The 24854-nt window shown below is 36.7% G+C and overlaps 1 protein-coding gene across 1 annotated transcript in view; it reads right to left on the reverse strand.

The window, feature by feature from the left end:
• Positions 1–24854, reverse strand: part of PCCA (propionyl-CoA carboxylase subunit alpha) — a 394660-nt gene that overhangs the window by 137440 nt on the left and 232366 nt on the right. Inside the window, exon 19 of the mRNA XM_041731155.1 lies at positions 3467–3572. Within this exon, the coding sequence (XP_041587089.1) occupies positions 3467–3572 (106 nt within the window). The remainder of the gene's footprint in view (positions 1–3466; positions 3573–24854) is intronic.

A 24854-nucleotide genomic window follows, 5' to 3' on the forward strand; every position in this document is an offset into this window, starting at 1 on the left:
TCTAAGAGTTTTATAGTTCTATCTCTTACATTTAGGTCTTTGATACATTTTGAGTTACTCTTGTATAAGGTAAGGCAAGAATCCAACTTTTTTCTTTTGCATGAGGATAAAAATGTTTCCACTACTATTTATTAAAAAGACTATGCTCTCCCCCATTGAATTGCCGTAGTACTCCTATCAAAAATCATTTGATCATATATTCAAGGGTTTATTTCTGGGCTCATGGGCTCGCAATTATTCTACTGGTCTACGTGTCTGTCTTATGCCAGTATGACACCATTTTGACCATTATGTTTTGTAATAAGTTTTAAAATCAAAAAGTGGGGATCCCTGGGTGGCGCAGCGGTTTGGCGCCTGCCTTTGACCCAGGGCGCGATCCTGGAGACCCGGAATCGAATCCCACGTCGGGCTCCCGGTGCATGGAGCCTGTTTCTCCCTCTGCCCCTCTCTCTCTCTCTCTCTCTCTCTGTGACTATCATAAAAAAAAAATAAATAAAATAAATAAAATCAAAAAGTGTGAGCTTTCCAACTTTGTTCTTCTTTTTCAAAATTGTTTTGGCTATTGGGGTCCCTCCCTTAAGATTTCATATAAATTTTAGGATGGATTTCTCTCTCTCTGCAAAAATTCGGTTGGGATTTTTATAGGGACAGTATTGAATCTGTAGATTGCTTTGGGTAATATTGACATCATAACAACATTAAGTATTCCAATCAATGAACACAAGAAGACTTTCCATATATTTGTGCCTTCCTTAATTTCTTTCAGTAACATTTTGTAGTAACTCATATATATGTCTTTTTCATCCATGGTTAATTTTATTTCTAAGTATCTTATTCTTTTTTATGCTGTTGTAAATGGTACTGTTTTTGCTCTACGTGTTTCAAAATTTTATATAAATTGTATCATTAAGTACTTATATTTTCACAACTTCATTTTTTACTATTATTATAGTACATATCCACATATTATAGGTATAACAATATGTACAAGGGGATCCCTGGGTGGCTCAGCGGTTTAGCGTCTGCCTTCAGCCCAGAGCCTGATCCTGGAGACCCGGGATCGAGTCCCACATCAGGCTCCCTGCATGGAGCTTGCTTCTCCCTCCGCCTGTGTCTCTGTCTCTATGTCTCTCATGAATAAATAAATAAATAAGATCTTTAAAAAACAACAACAACAACAATATGTACAAGGAGGACACATAGCATCTTTAGGATAGCTATCACCTCTGGAGAGGAAGAGGGCAGAATGAGACAGCATAAAGAAGGTATTTAGCTGTAACTATGAATGTTTTGTTTTTTTAATGAGACCTGTATAGAACATTTGTATCTAAACATTTTCCTGGTACTACTTCTGGGACCATTGACCTAGACTGTCACCCCAGGACAATTTTTTCTTGATGTGGCGCTGGGCAATCTAGAAAACCAATAGTCACAGTTCTTCCTTCCGAGAACCTAAAAGCAGAGGTTCCACACTATTAAAGATTTCATTCCAACGAGCCTTTACTTACTCTACATTATTCACCTTGACACTTTTCAAAAAGACTAATGCTAGATGAAGCTCAGTCCAAATATGCTTAGGAAAAAAGTACACACCATCAGGAGTACTTACTTTTCATTAGGTTTGATATGTCTGACAGTAGCAAAGCCAATAAATAGGGGCAGTGGTTATGATACTATATATCATGATGGATATTTTCCAGGGAAATTTTTAATAGAATAACTTTGATGTGTTTTTTCAAACAGCCCTACTTTTCTCATGATCTAAAAGGTAAAACAAGGAGTAATTCTTCAGGAAAAAGTCAAAGACACCACTTGAGTTGATGGTCTCTAGTTTTTCAACATGGAATCTGAAATAAGTGCAAAGAAATAACAGCTTTAAGAAGTAATCTGAGCAGTTTTCTTATTAAAGGCACTGCTTAGAAAAACAGCATATTGGAGTATCAGATGAACAGTAACACTTCAGTGGTGACTCAGTACAGAACTGAAAATTATGCTAAGTTTACATTTTTGTAAAGTTAACCTTCCCCGAGGAAAATGCTATACTATAATGTTTATAGTCTTTACTTCAATACATATAACTTGCTACCCAACCTGATGTCCACTTAAGTTTCCACTTATAAAACTACTTTTTAAAATGATCATATAGAAAGGAGGAAAGTAATGAATCACATAAGACCATCAAAAAACATATCATAAGACAATTGCTTAGCTCCAACATAGTTTTCATTTTAAGAGAGGTGACTAAATACCTTTTAGGAACAAATGCTTTAACAATTTTGGCATATAGAATGAATCACAAAATTTATAGACAACCAGGAGACTACACTTAATTCATGGATTAATCTCATTTACTTGTGACTGACTACTACATAAAAATGTCAGTTTCTCCAGTGTAACACTCACCAAGCACACAGTAGGGATGTAATAAGGATATGGTGCATAAATGAATTCTCCTTAACTCCTGACTTGTGTTATTTTCTATCATCAGGAAACTGCCACAAGGGAGTGCCTGCTTGGCTGGAGTCTGTAGAGCAGGAATCTCTTGACCTAGGGGTCTGGAGTTTGAGCCCCAAGCCAGGGGTAGAGGTTATGTAAAAACAAACATACAAACAAAACTACCACTAAATATCTCAGCCTCACCAGGTTTTATTTCTGTGAAGTTGTATTATTTTGATTTTCATATCCTATTCAAATCTTTTTATTAAAAAAGTCATTTTTCCATACAATAAAATGACATTTCATTGCAACTTAGCCACAAGAAAAGAAATGTAGCTTAATAAAATATTCATTGTACTAACTAGACAACAGCTTCTGTGGGTTCATGCTAAAAGCAAAAAAGGACGCAAGTTAACCTTCCATGATATTCTTCTGGCAATCTCAAATCACAGAACTTAAAACATATCATTCGTACCACAGTATAAACACTAAATCTTAATGTAACATTGTTCAGTATAGACCGGAATTAAACTAAAACAGTTCTAGCATGGATACTATCCAAGTTCAAGTTTTAAGTTCCTTCAAAACAAAAGGAATGTCACCAGAAGGTAAATTTAGCCTCAAGAATGTCTCACACAACCTGAAGTCTCAAGAAAATGTTATATAGGTTTCAGATTACTTGTTTAAAACAATGATTACCTACCACAGCTATCATATGTTTGGAATTATACCTAAAGATGCTCTTCTCTGTGACAAAAACAAACGTATTACTTCTCAATAACAAAAGGAAAATGAATCAGGTGTCAGGAAGTGAGTTTAGAATGTGGCTAAATCTCAGAATATATTTCCTAATTAACGTGAGACAACAAAAATTGCCATTTACATTCAGCTTCCTAAAGAAGATGAGTCAAACACATAGCTTTGTCACAGATTCAAAAGACGACAGTCACTGAATAGGTTAAAAACTGCTTTAAATATTCACAGATAATTTCAAGATTGACAAAAAAAAAAGGAAAGAAAGAAAACTCACAGAGAACGTTGTTGGCCCACTGTTTGACACTATGACAGTATGAACTTCATCATGCAATTTTATTGAGAGCTCCCAGTTAGCCACTTGTGGTTTAATAATAGGCACTCTGAAGTAGAAAAAAAGAAAAAAATATAGTTAATCTTATAGGATTCTCTTAGTTAACTGATTTTCCTTTGACATTAAGTGTGCTGGGTAAAACTGCCAAAGATTGTACTTCAGCACATTATTTTAAAAGGTTCTATCCTTGAAAAAAGCTTTCAGGTTTAAACTAGAGCAATTAAAAATAAACAAAAAACACACAGACATTCCAAGGACAACAGAGATCATTCTGGGATAATTGTGGTTCCTCCATCTACTCAAAGCACCTTCACCTATTCTGTGTATTTGAGTTGCTTCATTGTGACAGTCTTTCAAAAATCAATTTTATGCAATATTAATTTCTTTTCACTATTTGGTTACTGTTCCAGACTGTTTTCAAAAATTTACAATTTTGGTCTCTTATTTTTCTGGTTTTATCGAGTTATACTTGGTATCAAAAAACTGCATATAAAATGGGACGCCTGAGATGTTCAGTGGTTGGGCATCTGCCTTTGGCTCAGGGTGTGGTCCCAGTCCAGGATCAAGTCCCACATCGGGCACCCTGTGAGGAGCCTGCTTCTCCCTCTGCCTGTGTCTATGCCTCTCTGTGTCTCTCATGAATAAACAAAATATTTTTTTAAAAACTGCATATAATTAACATACAAATAGGTATTCAATTGTGTTTCTATCACCATAATTAAAGTAATAAACCTATCCACCACATCCAAAAAGTTTCTTGTATCCTTTCCTTTTGTTTTGGTTTTTTGTTTGTTTGGATAAGAATACAACATCAGTGATGCTAGTCTTAACACACAGGTCTTTTCCTGCCCATGATCCACATTACATGATCCAGAAAAACTGGGTCAAACAGCCAGAGACAAAAACATTTTTAGAATATAAGTATTTCTCACAAATTTTAAAGTAACAAAATTTTAATGATTTCTGAATTAACCTAATTTAAATATTAAGTGTTTTCAATTTTTATAGTTGCAAAGTAATATTTATGAACTACTAAACAGGTAGCATCCAGATTTTGTCTTATGTCATAACTCTGAAATGATGTTGCAGGTTATGTTTTAATATCCCCTCCCTCAAACTTCAAAAGGATTCTCTGTGTATTCTATTAAAAAAAAATTCAGTCACAAAAACTATGATTATAATCAAATCATCTATAGACACAATGTCTAATGGAGGATTATGGATGATTTAGGTGAACATTTGTATCTGGCCCACTGTTTATTTTCTGAAGATGAAGAAATGTTTTAAATACTATAGGATTTAGTTAAAATTAAAGAAAAGTTTAAAAATGCCTCAACAAACCAATACTAATGCACATGGCAGAGACATGGAGGATTCTCTTTTGGCAGTTTAAAGAGGATGGTTTCAGTGGACAGAGCTTCACATAGGAGAGCTGGAAAGAACAACAGGGAAGCATACAGGAGGCAGAGGAGGAGAAGAGAGAGGAAGAGCAGCATGGGGTACAGTGCTCCTGTGTGCCAAGCCCACCTCTAATTGGCCATGCCATTCCATGGGGCAGGCATCTGTTTATCTCCCCGACTGGCCTGTGACCTCCTAAAGGACCAAGATCATGCCTTATTTTTGCATCCCCAGGTCCCACTGCACGTTGAGGAGAAAGGGCTGGGGTGGGCAGCAGCCGGAAGGAATTTGAGGAGCACCTGCAATGTGCCAATGACTGCAAAGGGGAGGCCGTGTCACCCAAGGGGCAGAGTACACTCCAAAAGGAGCATGGACCCCAAGCTGAATGTTCTTAGGCTATACAGATGACCTCTCTAGACTTTGCCCGGTTTACCTTCAAACAGGGTTAACACCTGACCTCTTCAGGGATACTGTGATAACAGAAATAACCTGGCAGCTAATATTACTGACAACATAGCTTTCTTAAATCTTGGCTACTGAAATCTTAGCTAACTTACCTACCATTCAAGTTTCTTATAAATAACACCCCACTCTTGTATCTGGTTTTATTTCTGATTATTCTCTGATTTGTATAGCCAGTAGTGCCAAACCCTTAAGTTACTTCACAAATAAAAAACCAAAATAAAACCTGCAGAAGAACTAAACCCAGTGATCACAAACTCAGACTCTGGTGACTCACAGAAATAGCTATGAAACACAGCTCTGCCATTCATTAGTTCTGACTTTGGGCCAACTGTTAGGTCTCTGTATCTTTAAGTATCAAACCAGAAATATATCATAGTGATATACCAAAGGTTAAATAATGCACATAAATGGTAACTTTTATTACTTTGATTAGTCCCAACCCTAGACCTATACTCATGGCCCCTCGCCCCCCCCCCCCCAATAACTGAAACCCCTTAAAGGAAACTCTGGATTCCTTTTTTTTTTTTAAGTTTTTTTTTTTAATTTTGTTTATGATAGTCATACAGAGAGAGAGAGAGAGAGAGAGAGAGAGAGAGGCAGGGACACAGGCAGAGGGAGAAGCAGGCTCCATGCACCAGAAGCCAGACGTGGGATTCGATCCCAGGTCTCCAGGATCGCGCCCTGGGCCAAAGGCAGGCGCTAAACCACTGCGCCACCCAGGGATCCCAAACTCTGGATTCCTTCTGCTCCACAAATTCTTCATGAATATCATCTCTCTCATAAACGTTCTCTAATTATAGGTACTGATCAGAGTACAACCTCATTCATCTCCCTTCCGCTTAAACTTTATTATATGCTTAGTACTTTTCACAACTCAGTAGATCAGAGAAGGTAACTCTTCCAGTAAACCTGGAGACCACTCTTAGTTATGCAACAAGCCTCTGTTTCCAGAGGAGCTGGGAAGTTAATCCTGACATCCTGCTGGAACCCAGACTGCATTTTCCCACAGAAAGCAATCCTATAGATGGTGGCGAGATACAGTTGCCACCCTTCAGAACCTAACTACTATTTATTTTTCCATTGTTTTATTTTGATCCACATCTGTTTCATATATGTTATAACCTACCCCAAGAGGAACCTTGTGCAAAGAGCATAGTCTCTTTTGAGTTGAAATCCTGAGGTTTTATCTTAGACCATTCTCTTCCTAACGATGTACCAAGGACTCTTTCAGTCCCTTGGAATCAAAATTTCTACACATGTGAAATACAGCTAGCGCAGTGCTGGGAATGCAAAAGGAAAGCTGTTCTTTCTTCTGAGCATACAACTCTGAGATGGTACTTTCCAAACAATATCTTTTTAGATGACGAGTTACTAAGAGGATTTCCTGTGGAAGTAAGCCCATGAGATATGAAAAAAAAAATGGTCACACTGTGCAATCTCTTTATGCATTCAATTCTTTCACAAATACAACTTGTTAAAATCCCTTCTGGCTTTATGTGAGTTTGAAAATAGTTTTGTTTTAAAATAAAATGGATGGGTTTGGGCATATGTGCCCAGTATAAAGATCCATAAACTCTGCAGTAGAAATAAACTATAATAAACTATAAATAAAGATAGTAACACACACCAACCTGAAAGTACATGTGCTCTATTTCTGCAAAACCACTGAAACTACAGTAACAATAATTACTTTGAAACACTGGTATCAATCTCACTAGCACAAATATGTTTATCATTATAAACCAGTTACATTTTATAGTTATATTTTAATTTTAGAAAAGAGCTATATTTATTCATTAAATCTAAAATAGTCTCAAAGATTTTTACAAATAACTCTTCTGGAAAGGGAGAAAAAAAATCCTGGAGTTTCACACAACTTACTACAGTAATGGTACACAGAAAACAGCTTTTTACTGAACTACATCCTAGTGAAAGAGGATGCCCTCTGATCAAAAATTTCATCTGTGCAGCTTATTAGTTACTTAAAAAGCTGATATCATTTAAGTTACTGCTTCAAAAAACAAACAAAACCCAGGAAAAGGGAATTCACATAAACAGCTACTCACAAAGCAAGTCAAATAATAGCTCTTATCCAGACCTGTCCACTCTGATTATCATCAGCCAACGAGAATGAATATGCTCAATAAAACTAAATTTTTCTGTATTTTATAGTAAAAACAGCTCATTATCACAAATGCTATTGCTAATCCATTTAATTTACTAGAATACTTTACTCAAAAAAGTGTAAATAATACTAACCCAAATACATTGCTATTAAGTGTTGTGTTTAAGGCAGATTTTATGTAAACATAACTCACAGAAATCTTTGTTATCAAGGATTAATAAGCATCTCAAAACCATATTATGAGACACTCAGAAAAGCTGGTTTTCAACTGTGCCATTACCTATTAAGGAGTGAAATACTGAGTTAAAACAATGTTAGTGGTCAAAGAATCATTAAGCAATCCTTGATCATAACTTTCACAGTGGGTGGTCTGTAAAATGATCAAGAATAATACGCTGCATTCCATAGCCACAGAGGTCAGCTTCTGCATACAAATCTTCGCAGGAAGAAAAAGGCCTTCAGAAAAGTGGGCCATTCATCTGAACCAAGTTCAGAGAATTTCCAGCATGGTGAAAAGATATGTTATGCAAGCACATAGATGTATTCAGTGGGGGTAGACAGAACCAGCTACATGGCGACTACAAAGGAGCCCTCCCATGGTTCATGAATAAGTCGAGGAAATGATCAGAAAAAAAAAGAGAGAGAGATGTTTAGACAGATGGCCCACTTAAAATGCCTGAGACAGGGCATAAGCAATTTTAATGAAACTTTAGATCTAACATATGAATTGTTTCTTATTTCCTCCAGGAAAAAAAAAATCTAAAGATGACAAAAATTCAGCGATTTGCTGAAAAACTCACTTTCAGCAAGTTGGGATAGAGGAAGAATTTACAAGTTTTATTAGTTCAATAAATTTATATAAAATTCTTCACAGAGCCATCAGCTATCAAATGAATATAAAAAGCATGGAATGAACAGATTAAAGGAATTTTAAACAGAAGTCTACTGCCAAAGCAAACAAAAATCTAAGCCTTATTATGTGAGAACTTACAACACTCCAACATTAAAGTTCATCACTGTAGAAAAAAAGATAAAAGCAGCATTTTTCAGAGAACCTCTTCAAAGCAAGAAATTGTCATAGTAGAGGAACAGAATCCTGCCTATATGCAATTTAAAATGTGTACATTCAAATAGAGGAGGCTGTGTAGAAGAGTGTGTATCACAAAATACTGCCTAGAAAGGGTTATGAGATACCCAAGTTTGATATCATTAGCATTACAAATAATAATACATATGACACCTGAATCAGGAAACAAATACTGATGTTACTTATAATTTTATAGAGTTTAATATTATGCAAACTCTATTTCTTCTGCCACCAATAAAAGCTTCATGTTCTCAATTGAAACACTGGCCATGACTAGTCCGGAAAGGCAATGGAGTTTAGCCATCACCCCTACAAGCCCTGGGGTTGGACTGACCACTGACCCCAAAAACCATGTGACCTTCCAAGTCACTTATCCTCCTTGTGTCTCTTTCCTGATCAGTGAGGCCAAGATAGTAAGAACACTTTATCCATATGTTCATTAAAGAAGATAAAAGGTATAGCATGCTCAGATTGGTGTATGGTAAAGAATGCCAGGTAAGAGTCAATATCATCAATCGTTACCATAATTTGGTACAAACATCTGAAATCCTCAATTATTTCAAAAACCTGTTATTTTTTAAATATATTAACCTACAATTAATAGACAGTGAAATTCACAAATATAAGTTTCATCAGTATCCTTTCAGGAAATCTACCCCTTTCCCCAGTAGTTCAACTATAAATTAGACTAAAGCTCCACATAAACAGACACCAAAACATGTGCTCCGATGTGTGGCTTCTTTTTGCCCAATGGGATATTTTTGAGGCTCATGCATGTTGAACAGTTCATTCATTTTGTATTGTCAAGTAGTACTCTATTGTACAAGCATACAGAAATTAGTTCATCCTTTGGCTGATGCACTTATGGGTTGTGTCCGGTTTGGGCTCTTAGGAACAAAACTGCTATAAACATTCTTTGTATGACTCTTTGATTTCTTGTGGGTAAAAACTCTAGGATTGGAAATATGAGGGTAAACATGTTTAATTTTATAAAAACTGCCAACTTCTTTCACAAGATATTAAAATATATCTATACTGCCTCCAGCAATGGAGCTTGTTCTATAACCTTGCCACTAGTTCATATTGTGTTTCTACTTCTAGCAAGGCTAGTGGCTGAGAAACTCTCATTATAATTTAATGTGCATTTGTCTTATGACAAATTATGTTGGACACCTCAGGATTAGAGTTTATTGGTCACTTGTATTAAAAAATTGCCCATTTTTTACTAAGATGTTGGTCTTACTGATTTGTGGGAGTTCTTTATCTTTTAGAAAGCCTCTGTCAGATTTACGTGTTGTGAATATTTTCTCCCCCTCTGTGGCTTATAAATTTCCTTTAAAATGTCTTACTTTAGCAGTTTGTTTTCATTAATAGACTTAATTTTTTTTAGAGCAGTTTTAGGTGTTCAGAAAAATAGAGAAGGAAGTAGAGTTCCTTTATATACCCTCATTCACCTCACCCTGGATACAGCGTCCCTATTATTAATATTTTGCATTGCTGTGGTACATTTGTTAAAATAGATGAGCAAATGTTGATACATTAGTATTAACTGAAGTCCACAGTTTACATTAGGAATCACTCTCTGAGCTGTATATTCTACAGGTTTAAACAAATGTATGATATGTCTCTACCATTAAGATTCCATATATAACAGTTTCACCCTAAAACTTCCCTGTGCTCTACCTATTTTAATCCTTCTTCTACCCCCCCAGATCATTGGCAACCACTGACCTTTACTGCCTCCCAACATTCTTTTCCAGAATGTTGTACAGCTAGAATGTAAACCTTTTCAGATTGGCGTCTCTCACTTAGCATTATGCATTTAAAGTTTCTCCATGTCATTTTGTGGCTTAATGGTTAATACCTTTTCACTGCTGAATTAAAAAGTCCATTATCTAGATATACCACATTTTACTTATCCATTTACCTACTGAAGGAGACACCTTGGTTACTTCTAGGTTTGGCAATGATGAGTAAAGCTACTATAAACAAACATTCATATGCAACTTTCAGTGCAGAAACATTTTCATTTGGATAGATACCAAGTAGTACAACTACGGGATCATATGGTAAAAGGATGTTTAGTTTTGTACAAAAACTGCTAAACTGTCTTCCAAAATGGCTATGCCATTTGCATTCCCATTTGCAATGAATGAGAGTTCCTGTGGTCCCACAGTCTCACAAGCATTTGGTACTGTCAGTGTTTAGGATTTTAATCTTTCTAACAAACATGTATCTCTGCTGTTTAATGGAAATTTTTAATACTAATAAAAACATATGAATTTTCCCTTTTATGTTCAGTGCTTTTATGTCTTTGCTAAGAAGTGTTTTGACTATAGCAAGGCCCAGAAGAAATATTCACATTTTCCTTTAGAGGTTTTACATGTAGACCTATGATTCATCTTTTTCTAGTATGATGAGAAAGAGGAAGAGGTTCATCTAGTTGTTGAAAGATAATCTGCAGACCAAGTTCTGCAGGTCTGTCCATCAGTAAGATAACACTGGCTATTCTTTGCACTTTCACAAAAATTTCAAAATCAACAGGCAATTTCTTCTCCATCCTCCCCAAAACAACCCTAGTGTGATTATGTTTTAGCTTGCACTGAATCTCTTCATTAAGAGGGAGAGCTGACACTTTATCAGTATTTTATCCTATCTATAAGAATAATAATAGCTCTCACCTACTTTACACATTTTTAATTTCTCCCAACAAAGTGTGGCAGTCTTGAATCTACTTTGTTAAAATTATACCTATTTTTGTTTCAGTTTTATTAGTTGTATCACAGATTCCATAGAGTTTTCTTAAGTAGCCTATTAAGTTGTCCTGGAAAGCTTCCTTTCCCCAATCCTTATGCTTCACTATTTTTCCAAGCCTTAATACTCTGACAAGTCTAGATTTTGTTAAAGTATTTGCCTAAGTTTTCATTATTAGAACACAATTTATATTTGAGTGACTTTTTATCTTGCAACTCTGCTAAATTTATTCCAGTAATTGTTTTAGATTCCTTAAAGTTTTCTATGTAAACAAAATTCCTCTGTGAACAGAAACAACTTTATTTCTTCCTTTCTGATCTCCATGACTTTTTTATTTTCTATTGTACTAGCCAGGATCTCTAGTATAATGTTGAGTATAAGTGACAAATACAGACAACTCTGTCCTGTTTCCAATCTAAAGAGGATAACAAAATATTTTTCAAATATTTTTCCCCATTTTGTCTTCTCTTTCTATTGTATCTCCAAATACATATAAGTTAAACTTCCTAATCCTATCAACTTAGGTCACTGAGACTTGTAAAATACGGTTTCTCTTCACACAATATAGTCTCTATGCTTCTAAGTTTGCCAACTCTTTCCCTCTGCCAGCACCATTATACTTTTCAACCTAGCCTGTAGGTTTTCCACTGCAGAGGATAGTTAGTACCATTTTAGATCTAGAATTTCTAGTTGGCAATTTGTTAGTTTCCAGGTACATGCATATATGCCCTATTAACTCCCTCATTTTGATCTTTAATATTTGAAAATAATTTCAATAACTGTGTTAAAATCTTATCCATGATCTACATCTTAGTAGTCTCACAGTTGTTTTCTACGGACTGCTTTTTCACTTGACTCTGGGTCAAATTTAATTCTTAAACTGTATGCCAAGGAAATTGTTTTTGTATCCTCAATTGTGGAAATGTTGGCTATTTTTCTGTTATCTTCCCCTGAAAAGGACTGATTTTTATTACAGTAGGCAGTTAAATTACTGGCTGATCACTCTGAAATCATGAAGATTCATCTTTGTGCTGTGATAGGATGTCTACCTGGTTTTGCTTTTAGGAACTTAGAAGTCCAAATCCAGAAGTTATTAAAAGTCCTTATTCCAGAAACATAGTGTTTCTTCTAAGACATGGTCCCTCTGGGGTTTTTATAAAAAACTCAAGGTGTTTACAAGCCTCTCAAATAGTGATGCTCAAATTCCAAACATTACCATCTCCTTGGAGGGCAGCAACTGAAATTTCAGCTCTGTTCATTCAGCATTCCAGCGGGATTCATATGCTGGGATTCCTGAAGTCTTCAGGCATGCACATTTCAGGAGTCAACCATCTATTTGATGGAAGCTAAATTCAGATACAGAAATCCTCACTCTGTTGCTCTCTTTTGCCATGATATCTCTGCTCAATTTTCAGCGGTTCTTAAAATTCTGAGCATCACTCTTCACGACCTCAAGTCACTAAGATAGTGGCTAACTCCTGAGCTCTGGCCATGCTCTGATACATGCGTGCAATGGTGACTGCCTTCAGGGATAATGTCATACACATTTGGAGCTCATCCAATGTGCTTTCCTTCTATAAATGCTCAAAATCCATTTGAATTCTGACTGGTTTTAGTTATTATCCAGAGCTTTCAAATCGTTGTAGATCTTCTCTGGAGCTTCTAATTGTTATTTGAAGGAGGTTAGTTGGAAATAAGTAAGCTACACCAGCATTACAGAAACTAAAAATTCTCTATGTTGATTTAACTTTATATCCCTCACATTGAAAGGCAGAAGAGGAAATAAAGAATGGAAAAATACTCTGGATCACATATATGTACCATTCTTACCCACCAGGTAGTAGCCTACGAACACCTGACATTTGTACTTGTCAAGTTTATTCATGTAACTAAATCGAGAGCAGTCATATAAACATTTTATGAGAAGAAATAATCTTTTTTTAAAAAAGATTTTATTTATTTATCCACGAGAGACACTACAGGAGGGGGAGGCAGAGAGACAGAGACACAGGCAGAGGGAGCAGGCTCCATGCAGGGAGCCCAATGTGGGACTCGATCCCGGGTCTCCAGGATCATGCCCTGGGCCGAAGGCAGACGCTCAACCGCTGAGCCACCCAGGCGTCCCGAGAAGAAATAATCTTAAAGAAGACTTCATCATGCTAGAAAATACAATATCATTTGACTTTAATTTCTAAAATTTAAGCTATTATACCAATAGGAAAGTAAATTCTTGAATATAAAATACATTGTTTTAAAAATGTTAGTTGTTTTATTGACACATCATAAATTTAACCCATCTAAACTGCATAATCCAACAGTGATTAGTATATTCAGGGTTGTGTACCCATCACTCCAGGCAATTTTAGGCAACTTTAAAACATTTTTGTAATCCCAAAAAGGAAAATTTGGACCCATTAGCAAGTCACTCCATGATCTCCTCCCCCAGCCCCCACAGCCCTACACCACTACTAATGTACCTTCTATTTCTACAGCTTTGCTTATTCTAGATATTTCATATAAATGGAACCAAAGAATTTGTGGTCTATCATGATGCCTTCTTTCATTTAGTATAGTGTCTTCAAATTTCACCCATGCTGTAGTGTTAATACTTTATTATAATTGCATAACATCCCATTCTATAAATACACCGCATTTTATTTAATATTACATATTCATCATGAATATTAGGCTTGTTTCTGTTCACTCATGAAAAATGTCAGTATGAACACTTATATACAACATTTGTATGGACATAGGATTTCATTTCCCTTGAGTATAACCCTGGAGGTAGAATAGCTAGCTGGGTCATGTGGTAATGGCATACCTTTTGAGAAACTGCCAAATCATTTCCAGGTTTGCACCATTTTACTCAAATTCCTACCAGGAATGTATGAGGGTTCCAATTTCTCCACATCCTCACCACACTTTGATATTGTCCATCGTTTTTATTACAGCCACCCCAGTGGGCATAAATCAGTAACTCATTGTGGTTTTGATTTGCATTTTCCTAAGGACTAATACTGCTGAGCCTTTTTTCATGGGCTTGTTGGTTGTCTGTGTATCATCTTTGGAAAAATTTCTATTCATGTCCTTAGACCTTTTTAAAATTGGACTTTTTATTATTGAGTTGTAAGAGTTCTTTACATATTCTAAACAAAAGTGTCCTAACAACAAATACATGATTTGCAAGTATTTTCTGTCTTTTCACTTTCTAGTTGGTGCCCTTGAGAGCACATTATGTTTTTTTCCTTTTGTTTCTTGTGCATTTGGCATCCTACATAAGAAGTCATCACTTAACCAAAGGTTAGAAAGCTCTTACTTTTAGGACTATGACTTTTTTTTTCTTTTTAGGTTCATTTTTGTATACGGTATAGGGAGGAGAACAACTTTGATCTTTTGCATGAAGATATCCAATTGCGGGGATCCCTGGGTGGCGCAGCGGTTTGGCGCCTGCCTTTGGCCCAGGGCGCGGTCCTGGAGACCCGGGATCGAATCCCACGTCGGGCTCCCGGTGCATGGAGCCTGCTTCTCCCTCTGCCTGTGTCTCTGCCTCTCTCTCTCTCTCTGTGTGACTATCATAAATAAATAAAAATTAAAAAAAAAAAAGATATCCAATTGCCCCAGTAGCATTTATTGAAAAGATTATATGTAAATACTCTAAATTGTCTTCATACACTTGGTGAAATCAACTGACCATAATGTAACTACGTTTGGACCCCCCAATCTATTTATTCCATTTATCAACATATCTATCCTTAGGCCAGTACAACATGTCTTGATTACTGTAGCTTTGTAACAAGTTTTGTAATTGGGAAGTAGAAGTCCCCAGACTTTGTTCTTTTTCAAGACTATTTTGGCTATGCTGAGTCCCTTGCACTTTCATATAAATTTTGTAATCAGGTGGCCATTTCTGCAAAAAAAAAAAAACACAGCTGAGCCTGTGAGAGGGACTGCACAAAATTTGTATGTCATGTTGGTGAATACTGTCAAATTAGTATTAGGTGTTCTGATCCATGAATGTGGGAAGTTTATTCATTTAAGCTGCCTTTAATTTATATCAACAATTTGGGGATCCCTGGGTGGCTCAGTGGTTGGGCGCCTGCCTTCGGCCCGGGGCGTGATCCTGGAATCCTGGGATCGAGTCCCACGTCGGGCTCCCTGCATGGAGCCTGCTTCTCCCTCTGCCTGTGTCTCTGCCATTCTCTCTCTCTGTCTCTCATGAAATAAATAAAATCTTAAAAAAAATAATTCATGCAAAAAAAATTTATATCAACTGTTTTGTAGTTTTCAGCACACAAATCTTATGCTTCTATTAAAAAATTTAAGCTTAAGTACTGTATTCTTTTTAGTGCTACCATAAACAAAATTGTTTTGTTTTTTTTTTTTTTAAATTTTTTTTTTTATTTATTTATTTATGATAGTCACAGAGAGAGAGAGAGAGGCAGAGACACAGGCAGAGGGAGAAGCAGGCTCCATGCACCGGGAGCCTGATGTGGGATTCGATCCCGGGTCTCCAGGATCGCGCCCTGGGCCAAAGGCAGGCGCCAAACCGCTGCGCCACCCAGGGATCCCCCAAAATTGTTTTGTTAATTGCCTTTTCAGTTTGTACACTGGTACGGTACAAAACTAAACTGCATATCATTCCTGTATCTTGCAACCTTGCAAAAGTCATTAGTTCTTTTTTTTTTTTTTTAAAGATTTTATTTATTTATTCTTGAGAGATAGAAGGAGAGACAGAGCCAAAGACAGGCAGAGACAGAGCCAGAGACACAGGCAGAGGGAGAAGCAGGCTCCATGCACCGGGAGCCCGACGTGGGATTCGATCCCGGGTCTCCAGGATCGCGCCCTGGGCCAAAGGCAGGCGCCAAACCGCTGCACCACCCAGGGATCCCCCAGTCATTAGTTCTAATAGATTTTTTTTTGTGAATTCGTGAGGTTCTCTTATATCAACCACCTAAGAGTCACACTGTAAGAAGCTGTCACCTTTCCTCGTCCTCTTCACCATCTACTAGTCAGTTGCAAAGTAGCAACCATGCCTGAATGCATCTCCATCCATGTAGGCCAGGCTGGTGTCCAGATGGGCAATGCCTGCTAGGAGCTCTATTGCCTAAAATACAGCATTTAACCCAATGGTCAGATGCCAAGTGACAAGACCAATGGGGGAGAAGAGGACTCCTTCAACACCTTCTTCAGGGGGAGACAGGTGCTGGCAAGCATGCACTTGAGGCAGTTTTTATAGACTTGGAAACCATAGTCATCGATAAAGTTTGCACTGGCACCTACCTCCAGCTCTTCCACTCTGAGCTGCTCATCACAGGCAAGGACGATGCTGCCTATAACTATGCCCAAGGGCACTACACCATTGGCAAGAATATCACTGACCTTATCTTGGACCAAATACAGAAACTGGCTGACCAGTGCATAGGTCTTCAGGGCTTCCTGGTTTTCCACAGCTTTGGAGGGGGAACTGGATCTGGGTTCACCTCCATTCTGAAGGTGAACCAACATCTCCCTATCTCATTTATGGCAAGAAGTCCGAGCTGGAGTTCTTCATTTACCCAGCCCTCACCACCCACCCCCAGGTTTCCACAGCCATAGTTGAGCCCTACAATACCATCCTCACTAACCACACCACCCTGGAGTACTCTGATTGTACCTTCATGGTAGACAACGAGGCCATCTATGACATGTCACAGAAAACTCAATATTGAATATCCAACCTACACTACCAGACCCACCTGGTGGGTGGGTCTATCCTTATATCCAATTCCCTCTAGTCACATATGCCCCTGTTATCTCTGCTGAGAAAGCCTACCACAAACAGCTTTCTGAAGCAGAGATCACTTCTGTATGCTTTAACCCAGCCAACCAGTGAAATGGGATCCTCACCACAGTAAATACATGGCTTACTGCCTGCTGTACCATAGCAACACGGTTCCAAAGAATGTCAATGCTACTGTTTCCACCATCAAGACCAAGCATACTGTCCATTTTGTGGACCTATGCCCCACTGGCTTCAAAGTTGGCATTAATCACCAGCCTCACACTGTGGTAGTTGATGGAGACATGGCCAAAATACACTAAGCTGTGTACATGGTGAGTAACACCACAGCCATTACTGAGGCCTGGGCTTCCCTGGACCACAAATTTGACTTGATATATACCAGGCATGCCTTTGTTCACTGGTATGTGGGTGAGGGCAGGGAGGAAAAAGAGTTTTCTAAGGCCCCTGAGGAGATGGCTGCCCTTGAGGACATGGCTGCCCCTGAGAAGGATTATGAGGAGGTTGGTGTGGATCTGTTGAAGGAGTGAAGGAACAGAGGAATACTAAAAGTTAAAAATGTTACAAAGGCACTGCTTCAACAGGGAAGTTTATTCTATTTTGAACACTGGCAGTTTGTGCTCTGATTAGTTAATTTGTATGTAGCAGTGTATATTTTCATATACAATTACTGACCTAAGCTTTAAAACACAGTGCTGTGTTACAGACCCATGCTTTCTATTTCTTTGATGAGCTTAAAGTATTCCTTGTCTTAAATGGAAAAAATAAAATAAAAAGATGATTTTTGTGTGTGTGTGAATTCCTCAAGATTTTCTAGATACAAGATCAAGTCATTTGAAAATATCACTTTGTTTTCCCATCTTAACACTTTCCATTTTTCTTGCCAAACTGGCCTAGGAACTCCAGTAAAATGATTAAAAAAAAAAAATTGACATCCTTTTCTTATTCCTGATCTTAGGAAGAAAACATTCAGTCATATATCATTAAATATACCGTTAGCTGTAGGTTATTTAGAAATGGCCTTTATCATTTCTAAATCTTTCTAAATCTTCCTCATTTCATGAGGAAGTTCCCTTCTATTCCTTATCAGGTGAGTATTTTGGGGTTTTTTTCCCCAAGAATTTTTAAAAATTTATTTATTTGAGAGAGTGAGAGAGCAGGAACGGGGAGGAGAGGGAGAAATAGGCTCCCCACTGAACAAGGAGTGTGATGTGAGGCTTGATCCCCAGGCCCCTGGGATCATTATCTGAGCCAAAGGCAGAGGCTTAACTGACTGAGCCACCCAGGCACCCCCAGTGAGTGGTAATTACCGTGAAAGGCTGTTGGATTCTGTCAATTTTTTTTTTTACTGCATTTATTGAAATAATTCTGTGATTTCTGTCCTTTATTAATATGGTTTATTACATTGATTTTTGGATGTTGAGCCAACTATGTATTCCTAAAACAAATCTCACCTGGTTACAGTGCATAATCATTCTATATATTCCTGGGTTCCATTTATTTGTATTTTGTGGAAGACTGTTGCATTAACATTTATGAGGGATTTTGGTCTCTAGTTTCCATTTCTCATAACATCTTTATCCAATTTTAGTATCGTGATAATACTGCTCTCATAGAATGAGTTGCAAATTTTTCCCTTTTCTATCTTTGGAAGAGTTTGTAAGGAAATGGCATTAATTCCCTTCTAAATATTTCACTGACTTCACCCGTGAAGCCTTCTAGTCCCAGGCTCTTCCTTCCAAGAAGTTTTGTGATGACTGATTCAGTCTCTTCCAGATCTTTGCAGATTTTCGATTTCTTATTGAGTCTGAGCCCAGAGCCTGCATCTTTTCAGAAATTTCTCCATTTTATAAGTTACCTAATTTGTTGGCATACAACTGTTCAGGTTATTCCCATATAATCCTTTTAATTTCTGTAAGGTCCACATGTACACCTCCTCTTTCATTACCAATTTTAACAACTGGAGTCTTTTTCTCTTGGACAGTCTACCTAAGGGTTTGCATTTCTGCCTATCTGCCCAAGAACCAAATTCTACTTTTACTAATTTATTGTAGAAAAACAATGGTCTTTTTCATTTATTTCCATTCCAATCTTTAGTATTTCCTTCCCTCTGCTTGCTTTGGTTTAGTTTGCTCTTTTCCTATTTTATTAAAGCAGAAAATGAAGTGATTGGTATCTTTTTTTTTAAACATAAGTGTTTATAGCCCTAAATTTTCCTCTAAACACTACTTTCAATGCGTCCATAATTTTTGAATGCTGTGTTTTCATTTTCATCATTTCAAAATCTTTTCTAAATTTTTTTTTATAATTTCTCCTTTAACCCACTGGTTATTTAGGTGTAATTTTCACATATTCGTAAATTTCCCACAGTTGCCTTTTCTACTATTATTGGGTGCTACTGTTAATGTATTGGATTTATCTGGTTTATATTGTTTTTCAGGTCCTCTACTTCCTTGTTGATCTTGTCCAATTGCCCTATATCCATTACTGAAAGTGAGGTACCTACAATCTCCAACAATTGTGTTATTTGGTACATAAATATTCATCACGATTATAGCTTTCTGATGGACAGACACCTGTATCATAAAATTTCTCTTTGTCTCCAATAACAATTTTTGTCTTAAAATTATTTTGTCCTGGGGATCGCCGATCGCTGGGGATCGGTTTAACACCTGCCTTTGGCCCAGAACGTTATCCTGGAGTCCTGGGATCGAGTCCCACATCAAGCTCCCTGCATTGAGCCTGCTTCTCCCTCTGCCTATGTCTCTGCCCCTCTCTCTCTCTCTCTCTCTCTGTGTGTGTGCCTCTCATGAATAAATAAATAAAATCTTAAAAAAAAAAAAAAAAAGGATTGCTTGGTTTTTGACAGTGTGACAATGATGTGTATAGATACAGATCTTTCTGTGCTTCTAGTTTACCAAGCTTCTTGAATGTACAGATTAACGTTTTTCACAAAATTTGGGATGCTTTTTGCTCTTTTTGTAAGTAAGCAATACACCCAAAGTAGAACTCAAACTCATGACCCTAAGATCAAGAGTCATGTGCTTTACCTATGAGCCAGCCAGGTATACTCGGCTATGATTTCTTTATTGTTTCCATCCTTTCATCTTTTTCCCCTCTCCTTCTGGGACTCAGCATGTATGTTGGTATATGTGATGGTGCCCCATGGGTCTCTGATGCTCTATTCATTTTTCTTCCTATTCCACACACTAGATAATCTCAATTAACATATTTTCAAAATTGTTGATGGTTTCTTTTGCCAGTTCAAACCTATTGTTGAGTTCTCTCCGGTGTATTTTTTCATTGTAGGCATTGTATTTTCCTCTCTAGAATTTTTATCAACATTTTCTTTTAGTGCGACATGGCTGCCATTCTGTTCTTTAATTCTTTACATCTGGTTTCCTTTAGTCCTTTGAACATATTATTGCATAACAAAATACAGCATTTGGACTCCCTCCCTGGGCAGTTTCTATTGATTTTTTTAACCTGTAAAAGGAACATACTTCTATATTTCTTTGTATGTCCTGTAACATCTTACTGAAAACGAGACATTGACATAGTGTGGCTAACCTGCAAATGAGATTCCTTTCCCTCACCAGGATAAGCTGCACTTCTCCTCTAGCAGTCTTCAGAATTGATAATTTTTTGTTTAATGTCTGCCTATCTGATTCCATTTTAGGCTTCCTAGCGGGCAGGAACTGTTATTACTCTAAGCCCAAGCAACTTATCACAAGAAGTGCTAGTTGTTATTTTTAGAATAATCTAGTAACTCCAATTTTAAAGGTAAAATGTTATTTATCATTAAAATATATATTCAGGAATTTATTCTACCAAAAGAAAGTAGCCTTTGTGAGGTGGAAGGTCAGGACACTGGTCATCTAGACCAATGTTACCTTGATTCAAGGCCATTCATTACACATGAGCACTCAAGGTATGATATTGGTCTGATACACTGTGAGAAGCCAGAAATTCCAAAGAGTACTAATGATACCTTTTTTTCAAAAGTAAAATAAAAAAGATAGTATAAAAGAAAAAGATGGGCAGCTTAATTCAGAGTTTAGCCTATAGATTAATGCAAGAACTTTAGTGATTATATAAGGGAATATTAGGATAAAGAGCTACTATGCTAATTTTTTTTTAATTAACAGTGCTTTCAAACAACATGGATTACTAATCTCTGCTCTTTTTTGTATATATTTCTTTGTATTTCTTAGAATATCCCAAATTTCATAAAATTTATTCACAGAAAAAATTTCACCAAATCTGTTATTTAGAATAAAGATGGAAAGTAGTTCTATAAAGAGAAACTCAAGTCTATGAAATTCAAAGACAAGATCTAAACACATTCATTTTCATCTTCACTAATCTATCATTATTACTGGATTTTTTTTTTTTAAAGTAGTACAGGCATACTTTGTTTTATTGTGCTGTTTTACTACACTTCACAGATACTCATTTTTCAAAAATAAATTGAAGGTTTATAGCAACCCTACTTCAAGCAAGTCTACCAATACCATTTTTCCATTTGTTCACTTTGTGTCTCTGTTGCATTTTGGTAATTATCACATTATTTCAAACTTTTTAATTATCAGAACTTTATATAGTGATTTGTGGTCAGTGTTTATATGGCTCATTGAAAGTTCAGATGATTGTGAGCATTTATTCGACAATAAAGTTATTTATTGGTTTGTTTTTAAAGATTTTATTTATTTATTCATGAGAGACACAGAACAGAGAGGCAGAGACACAGGAAGAGGGAGAAGCAGGCTCCATGCAGGGAGCCTGATGCAGGACTCGATCCCAGGACTCCAGGATCACTCCCTGGGCCAAAGGCAGGCTCTAAACCACTGAGCCACCCAGGGATCCCCTATTTGACAATAAAGTAATTTAAAGTAAGATGTGTACATGATTTTTTTAGACACAATGCTTTGCGCACTTAACAGACTACAGTAAAATGTAAATGTAATGTTTACTTGAGCTGGGAAATCAAAAAATTCATTTGACCAGCTTTACTGTGAGATTTACTTTATTGTGAAAGTCTAGAACCAAACTCACAATATCAATGAGCTATGCCTGTATACAAGTAAATGTATAAATAGCTGTTAATGAAGATAGTGCCCAAATCAATCTCCCAGAAGAGACTTTTAATCTCATTCTGGTAGATTATTTCATCTATCATCAAATACATAAATTATATTTTTAAGTACACACATACACAGAGAAAAGAGCATTATACTGAAAAATCAAGTCTTATCTTCAAAAGATATATTTTTCTATTTGAACTAATTCCATTGCTCTTTTAAATGTATACTTCTCTGACAAATCTAACTCCCCTTTATATCCTCTTTTGGGACAAGGCTAAACATAAATATATACAAATATTCCTCCATTACCTACAGAAAATTGCTTTACACAGATCGGCTAACTTGGATTTTATAAATTTTTGAATTATGTAAATTAATTATCTGACATTTTACTATGAATGTAGTGATGGTGTTGATTTAGTTTCAATTCAAAAATCAAGGATTTCATTATCCTATAAAACATATCCAGAGTTCAAAGTATTTAAGGGGGGTTAAACAAAATGCAAACATTTAATGCAACATTAAGCATGTGAAATAAAAACTTGATTGCCTAAAGAAAGCATGCTATGCTGTTACCCTGGTGACAGGTTAAAAAAGGGATTGTGAGCTGAATAGCTGTATGATATGAAATTAAAATGTTTCACATTGAACAATCCAAAATGAATTGGGAAAGGTTAGAGTAGAGGAGAGAGAAATCAATTCTCCAATGGCAGTAGTGAATGGAAAAGAAGTATGAATAGGATTTGCCAGTGGGGTGCAACAGCTGCCAAATATCCTGCAGCCAAAGAATTACAATAATACTGATGAAGTGTGCAAGAGCTCTTGGAATCATTGCAGGGAACAGAGAAATTCTCCTACAATAATGAGGCTATTCTGTCTTCGGTTCAGCTGTTATAGTGGAATAAAAGAAAAAAATATTTTTAAATGCAATATTCAGCAAAAATTGTATAAATGGGACATCTTAGCCACTTAGTATTGTGTGCTTAACCTCACATACATTTCTAAATCATTCAGGACATACTCATACCAAGTATAAAAATATCATAACAGATAGTAAAAAGTAACCACACTTAAAGGCTAATGACTGAATTAACATTTTCTCCCTTTTGCTGCTTTTAGGAGACTTATTTGCTCAAATGAAAGAAGGTATTTCCAAAGAAATAGTATGGCTATGTATGTCTGTGAACATATACCACATATACCCAGAATAGTGTTTTTTTTAAATTATATAATCAGGAGAACATCAACTCCATTGTCATAATGAAGTAGCTTAGCTGAGGGTAAATATGTAACAAGTATGATATAAAGTTGTATTTTATTGTCCTGGATGGTGTTAAGTGTGTTAACAACTTGACACGTCCTTTTAAATTCAGAGACATTTAAGCATAACAACCAACTGCAACTGTACAGCAATACCTGCTTCTCCTTGGCAACTATTTTCACATGGTTGCTTTATTCTGCTTCTTTCCCAAATTATCTTTCAATTCTTACAATATTTTAAAACCTCAAACCCTTATTACCTAATTGAAAACTTAATAATGGGTAAGTGAATTATAAATCTACAACCAGGAAAGGAAGGAAGCAAGGGGGAAAAAAAAAACCCAGATAATTGCATATGTCAGGTAAAAATCACTAAAAAATTGATTCTCTATTTTATCAGGAAGCCAGAGGAGGAAAGAAAATACAACATGAGTGTGATTTAAGTGAATATAACTTTCCATTACACAACTCTGGCTAACAATAAAGCCAGGGCAGGCTCTGTGGCCAATGTCACTGATACATTCTACCAAGGATCAGCTCCCAGGGGTGACCATACACTGACTCCACACACCCAAAGTCATCTCCCCCGAAGTGAACACAACATGCTTTAAAACCTTTCAAGCTAAAGTCTTTTCATCAGTGTTATCGTTGGCCACAGCGAAGGAGTTCCTTTTACTGAGTCTTCCACCTCCACTTGAATCTCAAGAGAGGCACTAGAAGCTTTAAGTAGAAACCAGAAAGTGAAAGGGTCTTGTCTGACCACATGCAATCCACGTAGGATCAGTGTTGGAAAAAAATGTCAGGAATCATTCAATTCAACACTGCCATTTCTCAGAAGAAAAAGCTGAGTCAAAAGTTGAAGCATTTGTACAGAGACTTGGGCCACCTGTATACTTACTTGGCAGTGGTGCTGAGACCAAAATCCTGAGTCCAGCCACCTCATTCAAAGCTGGCTCCACTGCACCATGCCAAGCACTGACATTTCAGTGATAGCTGAAGGAGCCAAAGGAACCATTTTTCCCTAGCCAAAATGACTGAACAGAGGAGCTGCCATAACTTCTACAATGTTAAGAATGGCCCACTTTCTATAAAATCAAAATAAGAAATTACATGTACATATAGTTTAAAAAGGTAAATTTAGAGTTGCTGGAATTTACACAATCGCAATTTCTCTCTTCCCACTCATCTCAAATTCCCTTCAATCTACCTCGAACCACCACTTCCACACAACATTCATGAATACTGCCCTCATCAAGGTCTCCTAGAACCTCCATATTGTTAAATTCAATGGTCAATAGGCACTCTTCAAATGTGATGTATTTCAGTTGAATATTTATGCCTCCTTGAACCCTTTCTGCACTTGGCTCTCTGAACTA

The sequence above is a fragment of the Vulpes lagopus genome, chromosome 16, assembly GCF_018345385.1.
Source record: "Vulpes lagopus strain Blue_001 chromosome 16, ASM1834538v1, whole genome shotgun sequence".
Classification (NCBI taxonomy): domain Eukaryota; kingdom Metazoa; phylum Chordata; class Mammalia; order Carnivora; family Canidae; genus Vulpes; species Vulpes lagopus.